The sequence below is a fragment of the Microtus pennsylvanicus genome, chromosome 6 (assembly GCF_037038515.1).
Source record: "Microtus pennsylvanicus isolate mMicPen1 chromosome 6, mMicPen1.hap1, whole genome shotgun sequence".
Classification (NCBI taxonomy): domain Eukaryota; kingdom Metazoa; phylum Chordata; class Mammalia; order Rodentia; family Cricetidae; genus Microtus; species Microtus pennsylvanicus.
The window spans coordinates 107,709,730-107,727,994 of record NC_134584.1 but is presented as its reverse complement, the minus strand read 5'-3'; the positions used below and the strand labels follow the sequence as shown (position 1 = coordinate 107,727,994).

The 18,265-nt window shown below is 47.0% G+C and overlaps 1 protein-coding gene across 1 annotated transcript in view; it reads right to left on the bottom strand.

Moving 5' to 3' along the window:
• Positions 1–9,815: 9,815 nt before the first annotated feature.
• The window catches only part of Cfdp1 (craniofacial development protein 1), an 80,818-nt gene continuing 72,368 nt past the window's right edge, over positions 9,816–18,265 (bottom strand). The window contains exon 7 of the mRNA XM_075977281.1: positions 9,816–10,110. Within this exon, the coding sequence (XP_075833396.1) occupies positions 10,020–10,110 (91 nt within the window). The 3' untranslated portion in view covers positions 9,816–10,019. The remainder of the gene's footprint in view (positions 10,111–18,265) is intronic.

Genomic DNA, 18,265 nt, shown 5'->3' with positions numbered 1-18,265 from the left:
CTGAAACTCATAAAGCCTGTATATGCCTCCCGAGTGCTGGAATTAAAAACATGCACCCAGCCAGTTTTGGTGGCAAATGCCTTTAATCTCAGCACTTGGGAGGCAGAGGCAGGAGGATCTCTGTGAGTTCAAGACCAGCCAGGGCAGCTAGAGCTACAGAAAACAAAACAAAACAAAACCAAAAAAACTGACACATGCTACCATGCATGGCTCCCAGCATTTTAATGTATTAAGTTTAAAAAAATTTTGGCTCGGGCTGGAGAGATGGCTTAGAGGTTAAGAGCATTGCCTGCTCTTCCAAAGGTCCTGAGTTCAATTCCCAGCAACCACAAGGTGGCTCACAACCATCTGTAATGGGGTCTGGTGCCCTCTTCTGGCCTGCAGGCATACACACAGACAGAATATTGTATACATAATAAATAAATAAATATTTTTAAAAAATCTTGGCTCTTGTAGCACAAATTCTGGTATTAATAATAAAACCCAGAGTCAAATATAGGGGGCTAATGCTGAAGCAGAGAAACAGGTCAGCCACTAGAGTTCTTTTTTAATGGTTTATGTGTATTGGTGTTTTCCATGCATATATATTTGTGCATGTCAGATCTTGGAATTATAGACAGCTGTGAGCTGCCATGTGGGTGCTGGGAATCATACCCAGGTCTTCTAAGAAGAGGAGTCAGTGTTCTTAACCACTGAGCCATCTCTCCAGTCCCACCACTAGAATTCTTTTACCTCTACCAATGCTCAGACTGAAGGGACGTTCCTGCCCTTAGACTGTGTCTCCACAAACCTCAGACTTCCCGAGTTCCTGTCTCCTTCTGCCTTATACTCCTCTCTCCACCATCCTAGTGCTGGGATCACCTTTGTGTGAGCTCTGTTTCTCTTTTAGACAGACTGAATCTTGTGTAGCCCAGGGTAGCCTTGAACTCACAGAGCTCCCTCCGCCTCTGAGTGCTGGGATTAAAGGTTTGTGCCACCGCTGCCTGGCCTCTATGGCTAACTAGTGGCTTAGCTTTGTAGTCTGATCTTCAAGCAAGCTTTATTTGTTAAAATAAAATATCACTACAGGTTCCAGGGATCTGCTCAGTTCTTCAGTCTTGGAAAGTCTTTGTCCTCTGAGTCATCTCACCAGCCCATAATTTTAATGTGTCAATTTTTTAAAAAAATTATTTTTATTTTATATACATTGGTGTTTTGCCTGCATGTATGTCTGTCTGTATGTGGGAATCAGAGTCCCTAGAACTGGAGTTACAGACAGACAGCTTCGAGCTGCCATGTGGATACTGGGAATTGAACCGGGGTCCTCTGGAAGAGCAGCCAGTGCTCTTAACCACTGAGTCATCTCTCCAGCCCATAATCTTAATGTATTGTTATTATGGTGGCTGTGTGTTTGTGCACCCACGTGCCGGGGGTGGTGTGTGTGTAGATGTTAAAGGACAACTGCCAGGACTCACTCTCTCCTTCCGCCATGGGCTCTGAGATTTGAACTTAGGTCATCTGGCTTGTGTGGCAAGTTCTTCACCTCCCGAGCCATTTTGTTGGCCCCAATGTATTAAACATTTAAATATCCACACGTGATTGATGCTGTCTGTATTCTGTCACATAAATTCAGTGTAATCCCAATTATATCACAGGATATGAAAAACAGAGGGAACATATTCTAAAGTCTATATAGGTTTTTTTCTGTTAAAACACAATATAAGATTTATATTCTGTTTAACTGTTGTTTTCAGTTTTTCTTGGGCAGAGGAGGGGATTGAATCTAGACCCTCAAGAGTGCTAAGCATGTGACTTACAAGAGCTACACCCCAGGCCCTTGCTTTCAGATTTTCAATGAACCAATTCCTTCTGTAATCAGAATAGCAGAGCAGCAAGAGGAATGCCAGCAGGGGCAGCAAAAGGAGAGAAGGCAGCCGAGCTCAGGTTAGGCCCTACACTGGCCAGGAGCAGAACCCACGCACTTCATGGGTTTGACAGGAGTGGCAGACATCTGGCGGCTGGGTCCTCTCCAAGTGGCAGGACAACGTATAGGACACACCGCACACTCAGTTTAGCTGGTGCGTGCACTTGGGTCTTACCATCTGTTGCTGATCTGGCAGCGAAGTGCCGCATCCTCAGCCATTTGATGGGAATTTCGGTTCTGTTGCTTGTATTTACTACCCAATTCCCAAGTCTGACTTCAGCTGCTTTTTCAAGTTCCTGAGCCCTAAGGAGGCTTCAGTTTAGCTCTTTGCTGGGACTCCGAAGATTTGGGGAAGATGGACGAACCTTGCGGGTGAGTCTCAGCTGACACAGGAGGGCCCAGGGCCAGCTGGTTCAACTCACTGTGGTTTTGCTGATGTGGCAGGAATTTAAGAATGTGGATTATTTAAAATGGTATGACAAAGGAAGATGTAATTTTCTCAAATACATAGTTGAAGGCTTTGAAATGTTTGATACAGGTAGGAAGTCAAAAAGGCCACATGTAGTAGTTCTCAAACACTATGTACCTAAAAAAAATCACCTGGTTGCTCATACATTCATTTCCAAGAAGGGCTGAATGACAGTAACACACATGAGTGAAGCCCAATAATCCAGGGTTAGCATGAGCAGCGCAGTAAGATCCCATCTCTTAACACAAAACCTAAACCACAAAACAAAACCCCACCTAGATTATTCAATGTGCCCCTTCATTTTGCAGATGTAGAAATGGGATCAGGAAAGGCAGAGGGCTGTCAGCAGAGCTAAGTTTGAATCTAGGTGTCTTTACACATCACAGACTTCCTCAATATGATGTAATATTTAGGGGAGGAGTTAGACAAAAGCAAGGTATGTGTGGGTTTTCTCCAGACTAACCAATTCTCTCAACATCAACTGGATATCCAACAATCCAATTCAAGTCTGACACAACTACCCACATGATAAGGGCTTGGTTCCACAAGGCCTGTCCCAAATGCCAAGCACAAGTGAGACGCTCAGGCTACCCACCCTTCAACCCAGCTGACTACAAATCTGGGGGTTCCCATGACCACTTTCTCCAATGTTTGATAATTTTCTAGAACCCATGAACTCAGGAAACTTTCCTACATACAAGAGGTTATTACACAGAATGCAAATGAGTAGCCTAACAAGAAGTAGGTAAGGGGTTGGTAGGTCCTGAGCGCAGGAGCTGTCCCCAAACACTCAGGAGTACAACATTCTCTTGGTGTGTGGGTTGTCACCAATCTCCAGAACCTTGTTCATAGTTCGTAATGTTGATTTCAGAACATTGTTAGGGCTGATTGGATCACTGGCCACCGGTGACTGAACCCAATCTAAAGGGAGGTTCTTTCTCTTCCCTGGAGATCAAGGAAGGGCTGAAAGTTCTAGCCATCCAATCACATGGACAAATTCTAAGGTTTTCAGTAACTTATTTCCCCTCCCCCTCCCCGAGATAGGGTTTCTCTGTGTAATAGTCTTGGCTGTCCTGGAACTCATTCTATAGAACAGGCTGGCCTTGAACCCACAGAATTGTGACTGCCTCTGCTTCCCGAGTGCTGGGATTAAAGGTGTGCACCAAGAATTCTTTTTTACAGGAACATACTAGGCAAATACTGGTCTGGTTTTGTTTTTTATGCCACCTGGGGGATATTCTTTGCGTCTCTTTCTATCTCTCTCTTCCTCTCTCTTTCTCTCCCTCTTCTCTCTCTCTCTCTCTCTCTCTCTCTCTCTCTCTCTCTCTCTCTCTCTCTCTCTCTGTGTCTGTCTGTCTGTCTGTCTGTAAATACTACCTGCACTGAAAGTACTAAACAAGCCCATTCAATGGCCAGTTGTTTGCAGCTGGCTCTGGCAGAGAAGACCATGCTGATGTGGTTGGTGGTGGCGTCACACTTTAATCACAGCAGGCGGATCTCTGTGAGTTTGAGGTCAGCCTGGTCTACAGAGCGAGTTCCAGGACAGCCAAGGTTGTTACACAGTGAAACAAAAACAAAAAAGGGAAGCCCTTGCTTGAATCTCACATTCAGAACTCCCACGATGGAGGTAAGAGAACGAGTCCTATCAAGGACAGTGAAATGGGGGTAGCCTGAGAGGGTATCTTCAGGCAAGCAGAGTTTAAAAATGTCTTCTAATTAAGCCTGACAACGTCCATTTGGTAGGTGGATACCAATGGAGCAGGAATTCAAAGTCATCCTTGATTACAGTGAGTTCCAGGCCTGCCAGAGCTATAGGGAATTGTACCTCAGGAAACAAAAGCAGGAGCTGTAGCTCAGTTGGCAGACTGCAAGCCTAGCGTGCATGAAGTCCTGGGTTTGGTCCTCAGTACCATATACTGGGCATGGTGGCACAGAACCGTAATTCTAGCATTTGGGAGGTGGACATAGGGGATTGGTAGTTCCAGCTCATCCTCAGCTACAGAGCAAATTCAAGGTCACCCCAGGCTACAGAAGACCCTGGCTCAAGCAAAATTATGGCAAAACCCAAACAAACAAAAGCACAAGAGAACAAAAGTGTTTTCCACTGATTGGTCTGTGTTCCACACGGCAAACGTGCTCAGCGGGGGAGACGAGGGGGCACTGGGGAGAGGACAGCTTCTCACCCTCCTACGCAGGACTAGAGTGAAGGACAGCGAGGTTCCTCATGCTCTCCATCGTCTCAACCATACTTCCCACTGAAGCCTCAAGTTGTTCTGGTGGCCTAAGGGCCTGGGGACAGCTTACGATACTGGGCAGTTTGAATATAGACCATTCCATGCATAACCTGTGATTCCATACAGACTGTGATTCATGTTGGTAGCTGCAAATTGAAAACTCATTCATCCAAGTCAGGAACCATTTATTTTGCACCTAACAAGTCAGGAACCATTTATTTTGCACCTAACAAGTCGGGGCGTGCTACAGTATCTAACAGATGGGTACTCACGGCCCATCTCTGTGCATCTGTCAGGGCCGTCAGCAAGTGGAGGCCAGGTCTGCATTGACCGGCTCACCATTGACCAGCACAAGTCCTAACACAGCTGTTCTGGGAAGGGGCACATGGCCTGGTCCAGTCTCCTCAGCTCCCCCAGCCAACCCAAAACCTGCTTTGTGTGTGTGTGTGTGCTCACGCTGTGTGAAAAGTCAGAGGTTGACATCAGGAGTCTTCCTCGGTTTCTCGCCATCTTATTTTTTTGAAACAGTCTCACTGAACTTGGACTTTGCCAATTTGGTTAAACTGGCCAGTGCCCCAGAGACTGTGTTCTGCCAAGCTTGGGATCACAGATGAGCTCCTTTACTTGGTTTTTACATTAGTGCTGGGGAGTCAAAGGTTCTTGTGCTTATCCATTGAGCCATCTCCCCACTCCCTCAGACTTGCTTTTTTTTTTTTTCCTTTTCAAGACAGGGTTTCTCTGTAGCTTTGGAGCCTATCCTAGAACTAGCTCTTTATAGACCAGGCTGGTCTCAAACTCAGAGATCCACCTGCCTCTGCCTCCCGAGTAATGGGATTAAAGGCGTGTGCCACCACTGTCTGTTTTCCAGACCTGCTTTTACATTTATTTCTATTTTGTGTGCATAGGTGGGCACTACATACCCAGCTGGTGCTGCAGAGCCCAGGAGGGGTACAGGATCGTCAGGAACTGGAGTTGCGGATGGCTGTTAGCTTTTAGGTGGGTGCTGAAAATTGAATCTGGGTTTTCTGAAGAGCAGCAAGGGCTGAGAAGCCATCTCTCCAGCCCCTCAAATTTGCTTTTTTAAAGTAGAATGGGAGCCAGGCGGTGGTGGCGCACGCCTTTAATCCCAGCACTCGGGAGGCAGAGACAGGTGGATCTCTGTGAGTTCGAAGTCAGTCAGGTCTACAATAGCTAGTTCCAGGACAGGCTCCAAAGCTATAGAGAAACCCTGTCTGGGGGGGGGGGGGCAGGAAACAACCTGACAGATCACTTTTCTTTCGGTTTTTTGAAACAGGTTTCTCTGTGTAGTCCTTTGTAGAGCAGGCTGGCCTTGAACTCAAGAGTTCTGCCCGCCCCAGCCTCCTATGTGCTGGGATTAAAGGCAGGCATTGTCATCTCCTACCCGGGAGCTTTTTTTTTTTTAAACTGGTCATGTTGAACCACTGTTTTGAGAATTGTTCCTGGAACCATTGAGGCAAGGGATCTGCCAGAATGCCTGCCAGCGCCAATGGGACACAGAGAAAGCTCATCACAGCGTGACAGTACAAGGTGGAAGTGTTCAAGTACATTGGATTGCTGGAACTTAGAGCTTGGATGCTTTATCTCACTCAGCACAACATTGTGAGGGGGCAGAGCAGAGTTGATACTCTTGGCCCGGAGGTCGGAAGCAGGGAGGCAACTGCAGTGTCTGACTGGAGGAAGCTCTCCTTGATTTCTCAGCCTCGTCCTCCCCAGCTGCCTAGAGCCAGGCAACATCCCGAAGTGAAGAAGGCAGCTCGGCTTCCTACCTTAGTGCGGCAGAGCTTGATGCAAGTGATAGATATCCCAAGATGTCAGAGGGATCTGTCTGCCCAGTTCTGTGTGCTGCGAACTGTATCAGCCATGCCTTACCGACATACCTACGTACTTCTAGCTCTCATGAGGAGCTGGCACCAAAAAGCCAGAATACTGTGGCCTCTGGAGTGTGCTAAGCCCTTCTGCCATGCTCTGTCTTGCCAGACCATACCGATCGAGGCACACACATTCAGACACCTTGCCATGCTGACCACAAGGTAGCACAGTATCTGGACATCGTCTTCCCAGTCCTGAGCAGGTGCAAAAGCACCCTGGCTCCACTTCTCTCCAAAGATGTCCCTGGTCCTCCTGTGGTGCGGGCCATTCGGCTAGCCAGCCGCACGACACCCAGACAGACCCTGGATAAATACTGGCCAGGGTCTCAGTGTACTTCTTCCTCCTTAGTTCCAACAGTGCACACCACACTCAAGGTGACTTCTTAACATTTCCCTGTGAGCCCCCAGAGGCCTTATGCAAAATTCTTAATTAGAGCACTGTGTTCCTCAAGAAATAGGTGAGCGGAGTACAGAAAGAGGCTTGCTTTGTTATTTGGCCTCATACTGCTTTAGGGCATTAGTACACCTCCCCCCATAATTAAAAGGTACCAGACACCCTTGAATTTGGACACACCCATCTGGGACACAGCGAAGACTAAGGACTGATAGGTCAGGGCAGGGACAGAGAGCTCAGCTCCTAAGACAATCTCTGCTCCACAGGATCAGCCACAGTGAGTGCCCTTAGGTACTTCCTTAGTCAGTGGGGCCATGGTGAGGGCCAGCAGAGCACTGGACTACAGAGAGTGCCAAACTGTCCCTAAGCACTGGCTTATTCTTCACAGGCCCCACAAACACTTCTTTAACAATCCTGAATTCCTGAATAAAGGGCGCCATCTCTTGTGGAAGCTAGGCTCCACTAAATGTGGATAAAATACCTTTGCACACATTTTTATCAACTTGGCTAGACAGTGTCTGCCATGGCTCAAACAAATTGTCAGAAAAGAGGGTATTTTGTTTTTTGAGTAGGGGGCAGCGCTGGAGACTGAACCAAGGGTCGTCCACTCAGGAAGGCCAGGCATTGGTCAAGGTGGCTTAATCCTTTGAAAGTGAGACAAGGTATCAGGACAACCAACAATGTGGCTGAGAAAGCAATTCCACTAAGAACTCTGGTGGGCTCACATAGGAGTCCACACTGACCAGGAGGAAAAGCTCCCGGGTGGCCCATGTCTGCCTCAGATGTCCCATGTCTACCTTCCTATGTGGTCCCTGCCTCCATGCTGCAGCCACTGCATGTGGCACACAGGGTGTGGCCAGGCAGCTCTGTCTGGTTTATCATGCCTGTGTGAAACAGCCACTCGCTTAGAGAACAGCTGTGTCCAGCTCAGGCAGCCTGGCTTGCTGGCGGTTCCTGTCCCTTGACTGACTTCACAGTGAAGTACAGAGTGTGTTTCCTGAGCTGTTAATAGATGCAGGTCTTGGTGAGCAGAGAGGACCTCCTTCCTAACAGGCAGCCCTCCCCTTACACTTTTGCAGGCCTGAGAGTTGGCTGTTGTGAGGCAGGTCACCCTCTTCTGGCTCAGCCTGGTGTACTTCAAAATTCTTCCTTATACAGAACACAATCTTGTGTCTCTTGGGTAATGCTAAAAAAATGTTTTCTGTTTGTTTTGTTTTTCGAGACAGGGTTTCTCTGTGTAGCTTTGGGGCTACACAAAGCTCACTCTGTAGACCAAGCTGACCTTGAACTCACAGAGATCCACCTGCCTCTGCCTCCCCCTGAATGCTGGAATAAAAGGTGTGCACCACCACTGCCCAGAAATAAATAAAGTTTTATTATGAAAAACTGAAATCCATATCCAAGTTCAGAACAGCTCAGCAGCTACCAACACACGGCCATCTGTTTTCATCTCCTACCTCCCTACTCCCCAGGAGCAGCTTTAGAAAATAAACAGAAAGGCTGCTTATGACGAAGACTGGCTGTGCTGGGCACACTGGTCAGCTAGCCCGTTTCCTCCCTCTCGGTCTATCTTTGCCACAGAGGCTGGAAAGCTCCACGTACACATTGGCAGCCTCCCCTGCAGCCAGAGTGGTGCGATGGCCCAGGTCTGCTTTACTGATGCTGACACACACTGTACACTTGTTGGGCACATGTGCCAGAGTCAGGCAAGGAGGCGCTTCATCAACACGCCACATCTATCAGTAGAGAAAGCTTTTAAACGGTGTGAGGCGGGGATGCTGGGGGTACACAGAACTGCAGCAGCCAAGAGACATAGTCACCCCCAGTGCAGTGGGTGACATGCCGGTCAACACCACAGGTGAGCCTCCACTGTTGCAGGTCTGGGGGGCCTGCCCTAGTGGTGTGCTGGCTGGTTCAGGTTAAAGACTTCCTCTATCATCCCACGTCCCAGTAGAGACCATCTGTTCTGATGCCAGCTTCAAATGCTCTCTTGCCACCTGCACAGTCTTTTACAGATGGATACAACAGACCCTGGGTTCAAATGTAGCTTGTAAACTCCCTTCTGGGTAATGAGATGCTAGCTGTCTGGTTGCTACAAACACACCCAAGGTCTGGATGTGGAAGTCCACTGTGACCTGGTGCTTCTTGATCTTAGGATGGCAGTAGTTCACTTCAGCCCCCTGAGATCCTGATGTGACTCAACCATCCCCAGCCAGAAAACAGACCGTTGTCTTTAAAGCCCACTTTCTCCCCATTCCCATGCCCTAGGAGCAACTGTAGGGATTTAATGCTGTATTAGCATGGATGGTTTATTATTTATTCTCTTCTTCCATGCTTCCTAAGCAGGAAGTTTGGGTTTGGAATTTCCCAAGGAGTATAAATAACAATTGTTCTTTAGAATACTCCAGACCCCCATTTCTGAGACAAGATTCACTCTATGGCCTAGGCTGATCTGGAACCATATATGGCCCAGGTTGGCCTCAAATCTGTAGTAATTTTTTCTCAGTCTCCCTAGTGCTAGGATTCTAGGTGTGTGCCAGCACTACTGGCAAGAATATCCCTTGACATATAAAAAAACTAAAGAACTGTTGAGGTAGAAAATCTGAAATATCTGAAGTAGAAATATCTGAAGTAGACTTTTTTTTAAGAGAAAAAGGAAAGTAGGAAAAAACAAAAAGACCACTCAGTATTAATTTATATCAGTGTTCCACCTTACCATGAGAATTTCACACAAAAGAGAAGCTGAATCAATTGAGAACAAATGCTCAGGAACTCAGCATCTGCCCAGGGAGCCCCCTTAGGGGTTTCTGGGAAAGGTTGATCTCAGAGAGAGGCCCGTGGCCTCTCTGGGCGATGCTAGCTGGGTGTGGGCTGGAAGAAGAGAAGAAGGAAGGGGAGTGGCATCTTCACTTTTACCAACCTCACAGAGGACTTCTACTTGTTTATTTAAAGACAAATTTTAAAAAGTAAAATGAATGAAACCAGCTAAGATTAAGATACATAAACCAAACTGCAACGTAGAAAAGGGCCTTGCGGGAAACATGGTGATGAGCACTGGAAACAGTTCACAGACACACAGAAAGCTCACATTGTCAACAGGAATAAGCTGCTACTAATTCTCCCCAGAATGTCAAGGTTTCATTTTGCTCAGCCTGAGGTCTCGTTCAATTTCAAACTGCCTGTGGTCCACTCGATCCAGAAAAGCCTTCCGTTCAATGTACCTGGAAGACAAAAACAGCGTCAGCGAAGTCTGGCAGAAAGGGCTCCGCTCCCAAGCCCAGGGGCAAATCAGGCTGCAGTAACCAGCAGGTTGGCCAGGCTAGTCGGATGACCACCTGACCACTCCCACTTCATCTACTACAGACAATTCTGTTCAGATAAAATGGAAAAGGATGCCTAACCCCTTTTTTTGTTTGTTTTGAGATAGGATCTCACTATGTAATCTAGGTTCAGATCCACCTGCCTCTGGCTCCCAAGTGCTGGGATTAAAGGTGTGTGCCACCACCACCAGGCCAAGATAATCTCAAGGTAAGATTTATTTTGTGCTTGTGTTCGGGTCTGTGTTTGTGTGGCACAGAGGACAGCTGACTTGCAGGGGTTGCGTCTCTCCTTCCACCATATGGGTCCTGGGGACTGAACAAGGGTTGGCTAGCTTGACACAAGTGCATTGGATCCACTGAGCCATCTCATGGAGCCAAAGCTATGTTTTTGCATATCTCAAAACATAAGAAATATACCTGAAAATGCAAGAAAAAGGCTACAATACCGGTCACCAAGGACTGCTGTGAGGTAACCCTTAGCCCAGGCTCGCAAAGTCACCTAATTTCCTCTTCTCTATTTCCCTCGGTATTTTCTCCTTCGCTTGGGGGCCAGGCCACTTCTGTGGCATAAAGGAAGAATTCCTCTAGCAATGAGACAAACACTTCTGCACCCGTTGTCACACACAGGGTTTCCCTGGAAGCCCGGAGCTCTGTCTCAGTCTTCCCAGACAGGGTGGAGGGAGGCCAGCCTATGCTGGCAGGCACGCTGGTCAGGAGGGAGCCTGGCTGCTTAATGGCACACAGCTGCATTTTAATCTACCTTTTTCTTGCCGTAAAGTATGCTGTGATTTGCTTGAGGGGAGGAACTCTTTGCAGCTAATTAATCTATTGAGAGAGCAAAACTGCCATTAAAAACAGGAAACATAATTGCATCTCTGCACTAATTTTTCTTTGTTGCACCATGGAAAATGTGCATCTGTCACTACAAGGTTATTATATTCACGGCGAGAACATAACCAGGTCCAGGAACCTGTGTTCTTCACTGAATTCAGGTCTTATTTTCCTGCCCGTCAGCATCCTGAAGTGAGGCCCATGCTACTTGCTTGCCAGATGAGCCTGTGGCTATTAATCCTCCACATACTACCAAGGACTAGTCAGAAAACACAGGTTCTGAGGCCAGAGGGAGCTGAATTTGAATCCTGTCACTTACTGACTGTGTGACTCTGGACAAGTCATATAAACTTAGCAAATCTGTTTCTTAATAGATTAAAAGGGGGGGGGGCAACAACAAAAATATCTATCGATCTGTCTGTCTGCCTGTCTGTCTATCTAGTACTCCGTGGCTGAGGTAAGAAGAGTGATGTGAATTCTGTACTAGCCTAAGCCAGAGACCACTCCTGCAGTTTTATTGTTTTGGAGACAGGGTCTCATGCATTTCAGGATGGCTTGCTATATATAGCCCAGGATACTGTAGGCTTCTGTCTTTACCTTCCTAAGATTACAGCTATGAACCACTAGGCTTGTCCTGTGTGATGTAGGGCTTTGCACACAATAGGCAAACACTATAGCAACTGAACCATATCCCTGAATCCTGAATATTGCCAAACAAACCAGAAAATAAGAAACAAACAAAAACAACAAAAAATCCCAAACCAAAAAAACTTATATCCTCCCCCCCGACCAGCCCCCCAAAAAAGTTAAAGAGAGATCAACCCTCCTTACTCTGATGGGCTGCTGCGAGGGGTAAAGGTATATTTATATAAGTATAAATATAGTTTATCAATAATGCTTAGCATGGAGCAAGAATTCAACTGTGATTTTAGGTAACCAACTTCCGTCAGGGTCCCGAGGACAGCAGATGGCCACGCTGGGGTGTGTGCTGTCTGAAACTAGTAACTATCACCTTGTCTGCATCAGCAATTAGGCTACGGTGTCAGAACTGTCAATGAGGCCAGAATAGCTGGAACACATGGAAAGGCTGTGCTTAGGTTTGACACAGTCCCCTGGGTCAGAGTTGTCAGATTTAGTAGGTGAAAATAAAGGAGACCCAGTTAAATCTGAAATTCAGATTCCCTGGCAGAGAGAGCAGTGGCAGATACCGTATGCTCCTTCAGATAAAGGCAAAGAATGGGGGCCAGGGGGAGGAGGCGTGGACACAATCAACTCCCTGTAGCAGCAGAGGGCCTCAGGCAGGGCTGCTTAGAAAATGAGCTGAGGGCCTCACCCACTGCAATGACCCGTTTCCAGCCCTTGCCTATCCTGGATCTGGAGAAGCAGACACATGTGAATTGGGGACTTGGTGACAGGCATGCTAACTGTCCCTTGGAAGAGCCAGCAAAGAGAGTGAACACAGGCAAGAGATGTACTGTCTAAGAATCACGCGGTGTTTCAGGAAGGAAAAGGAAGCGACTTCTACACTGGGATGCTCACTGAGCATGGATAAGGGCTTGCAGGTTCACGGAAGCTGTATGTGTCCAGACACAGATGCTAAAAAGGGGCAAAGCCGAGGCCAAGGGAAGTCTCAGACGGCAACAAGGGCACACACAGATGCAACTCAATTCTCAAGGGCAGCCCAGACAAAGGCCAGCAAGGCAGGTCTGGCTATTTTATTCCCTGTCACAGCCACTGGCAGCTGTTAAAGAGGATCCTTGTGACAGCTTGGTTTATATCCACGAGCTGACTGTGCCAACATGGTGCTGGGGATGAGAATGACTTTGGTATCTGCTATCTGTACTTTTGGGGAATGTATTGGTATTTAATTTTTGCCTTTTTGTGTTTGTTTTTTCCTTCTCTGTGAAACAGTAATAAAAATGTAATGCCCCTCTGTGGATACAACGAGACTCGAGAAGCAGTGGTTCTTGCTCCTCGTTGACTGAACCACAGCCATGACCTGCAAGGCCTCAGATCAGGACATTTGGAATGGAGGCTAAGACTGGAGATGCTCCCGAGGAAGGGCTGCCTCAGAGGGCCACCGCTCTGAACAGATCTGCTGGATGACAAGTGCAATGGGAATTATGGCTCTTACTCGTCTTTGGTCTTGTTGCTTTTCAGGTCAGAAGGAGCCTGGCACACTAGGAAGGCTAGGACTCTTTTATGGCCCATTTAAGCAGCAGCAGATTTTACTGTATTGATTTACTTATTTACTCATTCACTCTATTCATTCATTCACTCATTTATAAAAGACAGGCTCTCTCTGTATAGCTCTGGCTGTCCTGGAACTCACTCTGAAGACCAGGCTGGCCTCAAACTCTTGGAGATCAGCCTGCCTCTGCCTCCCTAGTGTTGGGATTAAAGGTGTGCACCACTATGCCTGGCAAAGTAGCAGATCTTTATTGTCATTAACAAAACATGCTAAGAGCATCAAGAACCTAGGTGGCTCTCCAGTTTCTCCTTCAGAACTTAAGCTACACAATAGGCTCTGATATCTTTGGGATCTTTCAATTCAAATTATTTTTCTGCCTCGATTATCGTGAAATTCAGGACATCACGTAGGGAGGAGTAGGGAGCACTATCAGGGAAGAAGCCAGTACCTGTCAGAGAACCCAGCCTGGAGGTCAGAGGATGCTGGCTTGCAAAAGCTCCGTCATGTGGTTATCCTGCGGCTAAAACCGCAGGAGAGGCTTCTTTCACAGTGCTAAGGAAAAGGGCATGCACAGGAGACACAAGGTAAGAGAACGTTCTGGGGCTGGCACTGTGTTACTAGTGTTGCAGTGCTGGCTCCTGCGCACATTTGGTGCAGTCAAACGGCACAGCAATGATGAGCTTCAGCTCTTGGTGGGCAGCGGAAGCACTCAGACGCAGCATGTCTCTGGGGTAGGCCTAGCAGGGCAGGATTTCTCTGCTCTGGGAAGGCAACTAAAGATGCAAAGTGCCAGCCCAGGCATGGCCACAAAGGCAGCAACAATAATCCTTTCCTCATGGTTGCAATGGTCCGGGGCGACAAACTCCTGAAAATCCTGGAGATAGATGCTTCGGGAAATGCAAAGTATTTAGCAGCCCCTCCATCATGTTCTTTTAAATCGCCAAATAGCTGGTTTCTAATCACTATGCTCTGTACCTTCAGCTTAACTGGATAGAGAGCTTCAGCCAAACCCAAGCTTCTCTTCAGTGTGCATTTTATACACAGATTCTCTCCCCCACATCTAGGGCTCCTGCCTTAGGGTTATATTTGGAAAGCTGTATTGATGATACCCACCATCAGGAAATCTGTGATCTAGAAGTCATGCTCAACACCCGAATGACGTCCACTAACACCTGGACTGTCTCTGGCCTAGCACTTCAAGCGCTTGCTGATGAAAATGTTGCCGCATAAAAACCTATTCTGAGCCGGGCAGTGGTGGCGCACGCCTTTAATCCCAGCACTAGGGAGGCAGAGGCAGGCAGATCTCTGTGAGTTCTAGGCCAGCCTGGTCTACAAGAGCTAGTGCCAGGACAGGCTCCAAAGCTACAGAGAAACCCTGTCTTGAAAAACAAAACAAAACAAAAAAAACCAAAAAACAAAACAACAACAACAAAAAAAAACAAAATAAAACAAAAAACCTATTCTGATGTATTATGCCAGACTTTTCTGGATGGTTAGTTTTGATCCTAGGCCACAGACAAAGCCAGGGGCATCTGCTAGCCAGTGCATCAGGCATTCAGACACTGGAGTGGTGTGGTATCAGCTCTGGGGTGCTTACTGGACACTAATAAAACATGACACCACCAGTCAGTCAGCACAGCAGAGAAGTGGTGATGTGAGCGAGGTGGGGCGGCTGTTCTACAGTGGCATCCGAGCTGACAAAACAGAGACTTGCTGGGGAGGTAACACTGCAAAGCGAAGGGCATTGAGGCTGGGTTTCAGCAAGCAGCTAGAGAAGTGGACAGGGGTGGCAGGAAAGACCCCAAATGGCGGCTAAGTCTTAGAACTAGTGTTTGCTTGGGGAGGAAGAAGAAGAAAACAATTGCCCAGGGCCCACACTCCCAGGCTGAAGGGCTGGGGAAGGCAGAAGAGTCAGCCTGGGAGACTTGGGGAATGCTCCAAACTCTACCCATCGCCAAGGAAAATACTCCTAAACTGTTGTCTAGGACTTAAATGGATAAAGCATCTAGCTTTCCAGTAAGGTCTGAGTCTGGGGGTGGTCAGTTAATGGCAAATAGGAGAAAAGAAATGTGAACAGAGCCTGAGGGAAGGCCAGTATTTTGTGTATTTGCTCCCTTACCCTAACACCCTGAGGGGCATAGACGGCTAAGCTGGGGCCAGTGCCTGTCCCCATCAGCTCTCTGCTGCTGTGTGGCCCCAATTGATGTTTTCCTTTAAAGTGGTGCTGTGGTTACAGTGTCTCTTCATAGCAATAAAACCCGAAGACACCCTGCCTCCCAAGTACTGGGATTAAAGGCTAATTTAGGTTAATTAATAACCTGAATGACATGTACTTACATAGGCCTCCATGTGGTGAGTGGCCATGTCAGAGGAGCAGCAGGTGGCAACTGACTTCAGGAGATTCGCCCACCAGAATGCACCTAAGTCACTGATGGGTGAATCTCGGATAGGCAAGGCCCCAGGGCTTCTGCTCCGGAATGTTGATTGCTACTGCTGAGTCTTTACATGTTTGCCACTGCCATTTTTCTCTGGTATCTGGTATGGTGTGAATGGGTGTGAGGGATCCCCACTGTCTTTACTGTAGTGTGATCTCAGGGACATAACCTGCTCTATTAGGCATTTTTACCTGTGGATTATTATGAAGATTTCCTCTTAAGTTGTTTAAACTGTTTAAAGTATTTCCCCTGTCTCAGATGAAGTAAGGGCTACCTTTCTTTGTAACCACAAAATGCAGCTTGCCAGTAAAAGAACTGGCTGGGAAAAATAACTTGCTTGCTCACACTCTGTTAATCTGTAACAAGTTGCTTAGACATAAATGTGTGTGGGCTCTTGGGATAATTTGTTTTTCACCTGTAATACCAAAACTGTTAATCATGTAAGGGACATGGAAAACAAGTTTTTTACTTGTATTCATTGTAATCATTTGCTTAAAAAATAGAATATAATCACACTGTAACTTTTATATTGCTTGAAAGATTCTGCTGGGGTAAATAAGCTGTAAGGGAAAAAAATAAAAACACAGAAGGGATACATCTGGATAGAGGTAAGAAAAGAAATAATGAGAGAGAGAGAGAGAGAGAGAGAGAGAGAGAGAGAGAGAGAGAGAGAGAGAGAGAGAGAGAGGAAGAAAGATCCTGAAGGTGTGTGTGCTTCCTTCTTTGGCCAGCCCTAGATAGATATGTTTTGCTCTCCTCACTGCCTCAGACAGAAGAGTCAAACTGCTGACTCCACGGCTCCCCATCAATTCCTGAGCTGCTGAAAGTTGGCCCTTACATCAGTAGTCTTCAAAGTGCTTTATACACACTACATCTCTGTACGTATTACATACATTCTGCTTTATCTCAGGATCTGCACAACCAGAATGAAGGCGTAATAGCATCCCGATTTTACTGGCAGAGGAGCTGAGGCAATTGCTATGCGGAAAGAGATGGTCTTACTGGTGAGAGGCAGGGCTGTATATAGAGGTCTTTCTTACTGGTGAGAGGCAGGACTGTATATAGAGAAGGTCTTTCTCACTGGTGAGAGGCAGGGCTGTATATAGAGAAGGTCTTTCTTACTGGTGAGAGGCAGGACTGTATATAGAGGTCTTTCTTACTGGTGAGAGGCAGGACTGTATATAGAGAAGGTCTTTCTTACTGGTGAGGGCAGGGCTGTATATAGAGAAGGTCTTTCTTACTGGTGAGGGCAGGACTGTATATAGAGAAGGTCTTTCTTACTGGTGAGGGCAGGACTGTATATAGAGAAGGTCTTTCTTACTGGTGAGGGCAGGACTGTATATAGAGAAGGTCTTACTGGTGAGAGGCAGGACTGTATATAGAGAAGGTCTTTCTTACTGGTGAGGGCAGGACTGTATATAGAGAAGGTCTTACTGGTGAGAGGCAGGGCTGTATATAGAGAAGGTCTTTCTTACTGGTGAGGGCAGGACTGTATATAGAGAAGGTCTTACTGGTGAGAGGCAGGGCTGTATATAGAGAAGGTCTTTCTTACTGGTGAGGGCAGGACTGTATATAGAGAAGGTCTTACTGGTGAGAGGCAGGGCTGTATATAGAGAAGGTCTTTCTTACTGGTGAGGGCAGGACTGTATATAGAGAAGGTCTTACTGGTGAGAGGCAGGGCTGTATATAGAGAAGGTCTTTCTTACTGGTGAGGGCAGGACTGTATATAGAGGTCTTTCTTACTGGTGAGAGGCAGGACTGTATATAGAGGTCTTTCTTACTGGTGAGGGCAGGACTGTATATAGAGAAGGTCTTTCTTACTGGTGAGAGGCAGGACTGTATATAGAGGTCTTTCTTACTGGTGACAGGGCTGTATATAGAGAAGGTCTTACTGGTGACAGGGCTGTATATAGAGAAGGTCTTTCTTACTGGTGAGGGTAGGACTGTATATAGAGAAGGTCTTTCTTACTGGTGAGAGGCAGGACTGTATATAGAGAAGGTCTTTCTTACTGGTGAGGGCAGGACTGTATATAGAGAAGGTCTTTCTTACTGGTGAGGGCAGGACTGTATATAGAGAAGGTCTTACTGGTGAGGGCAGGACTGTATATAGAGAAGGTCTTACTGGTGAGGGCAGGACTGTATATAGAGAAGGTCTTTCTTACTGGTGAGGGCAGGACTGTATATAGAGAAGGTCTTTCTTACTGGTGAGAGGCAGGACTGTATATAGAGAAGGTCTTTCTTACTGGTGAGGGCAGGACTGTATATAGAGAAGGTCTTACTGGTGAGAGGCAGGACTGTATATAGAGAAGGTCTTACTGGTGAGGGCAGGACTGTATATAGAGAAGGTCTTACTGGTGAGAGGCAGGGCTGTACAAAGAGAAGGTCTTACTGGTGACAGGGCTGTATAAACGGCCATTCAATATTTCAGGAGTGAGGAATGCTGACCTGAAGTCATGGGCCTCTGTTCCTTAAGTTTCTCTTGTACTCCCTAACCACTAAATGAGCCCCATTTCTTTTTCCTTACTAAAAACATACATGAAAGCTGCGTGGGCATGGTGGCTCTTACCTGTGGTCCCAAACATGGAGGACTGAGGCAGAA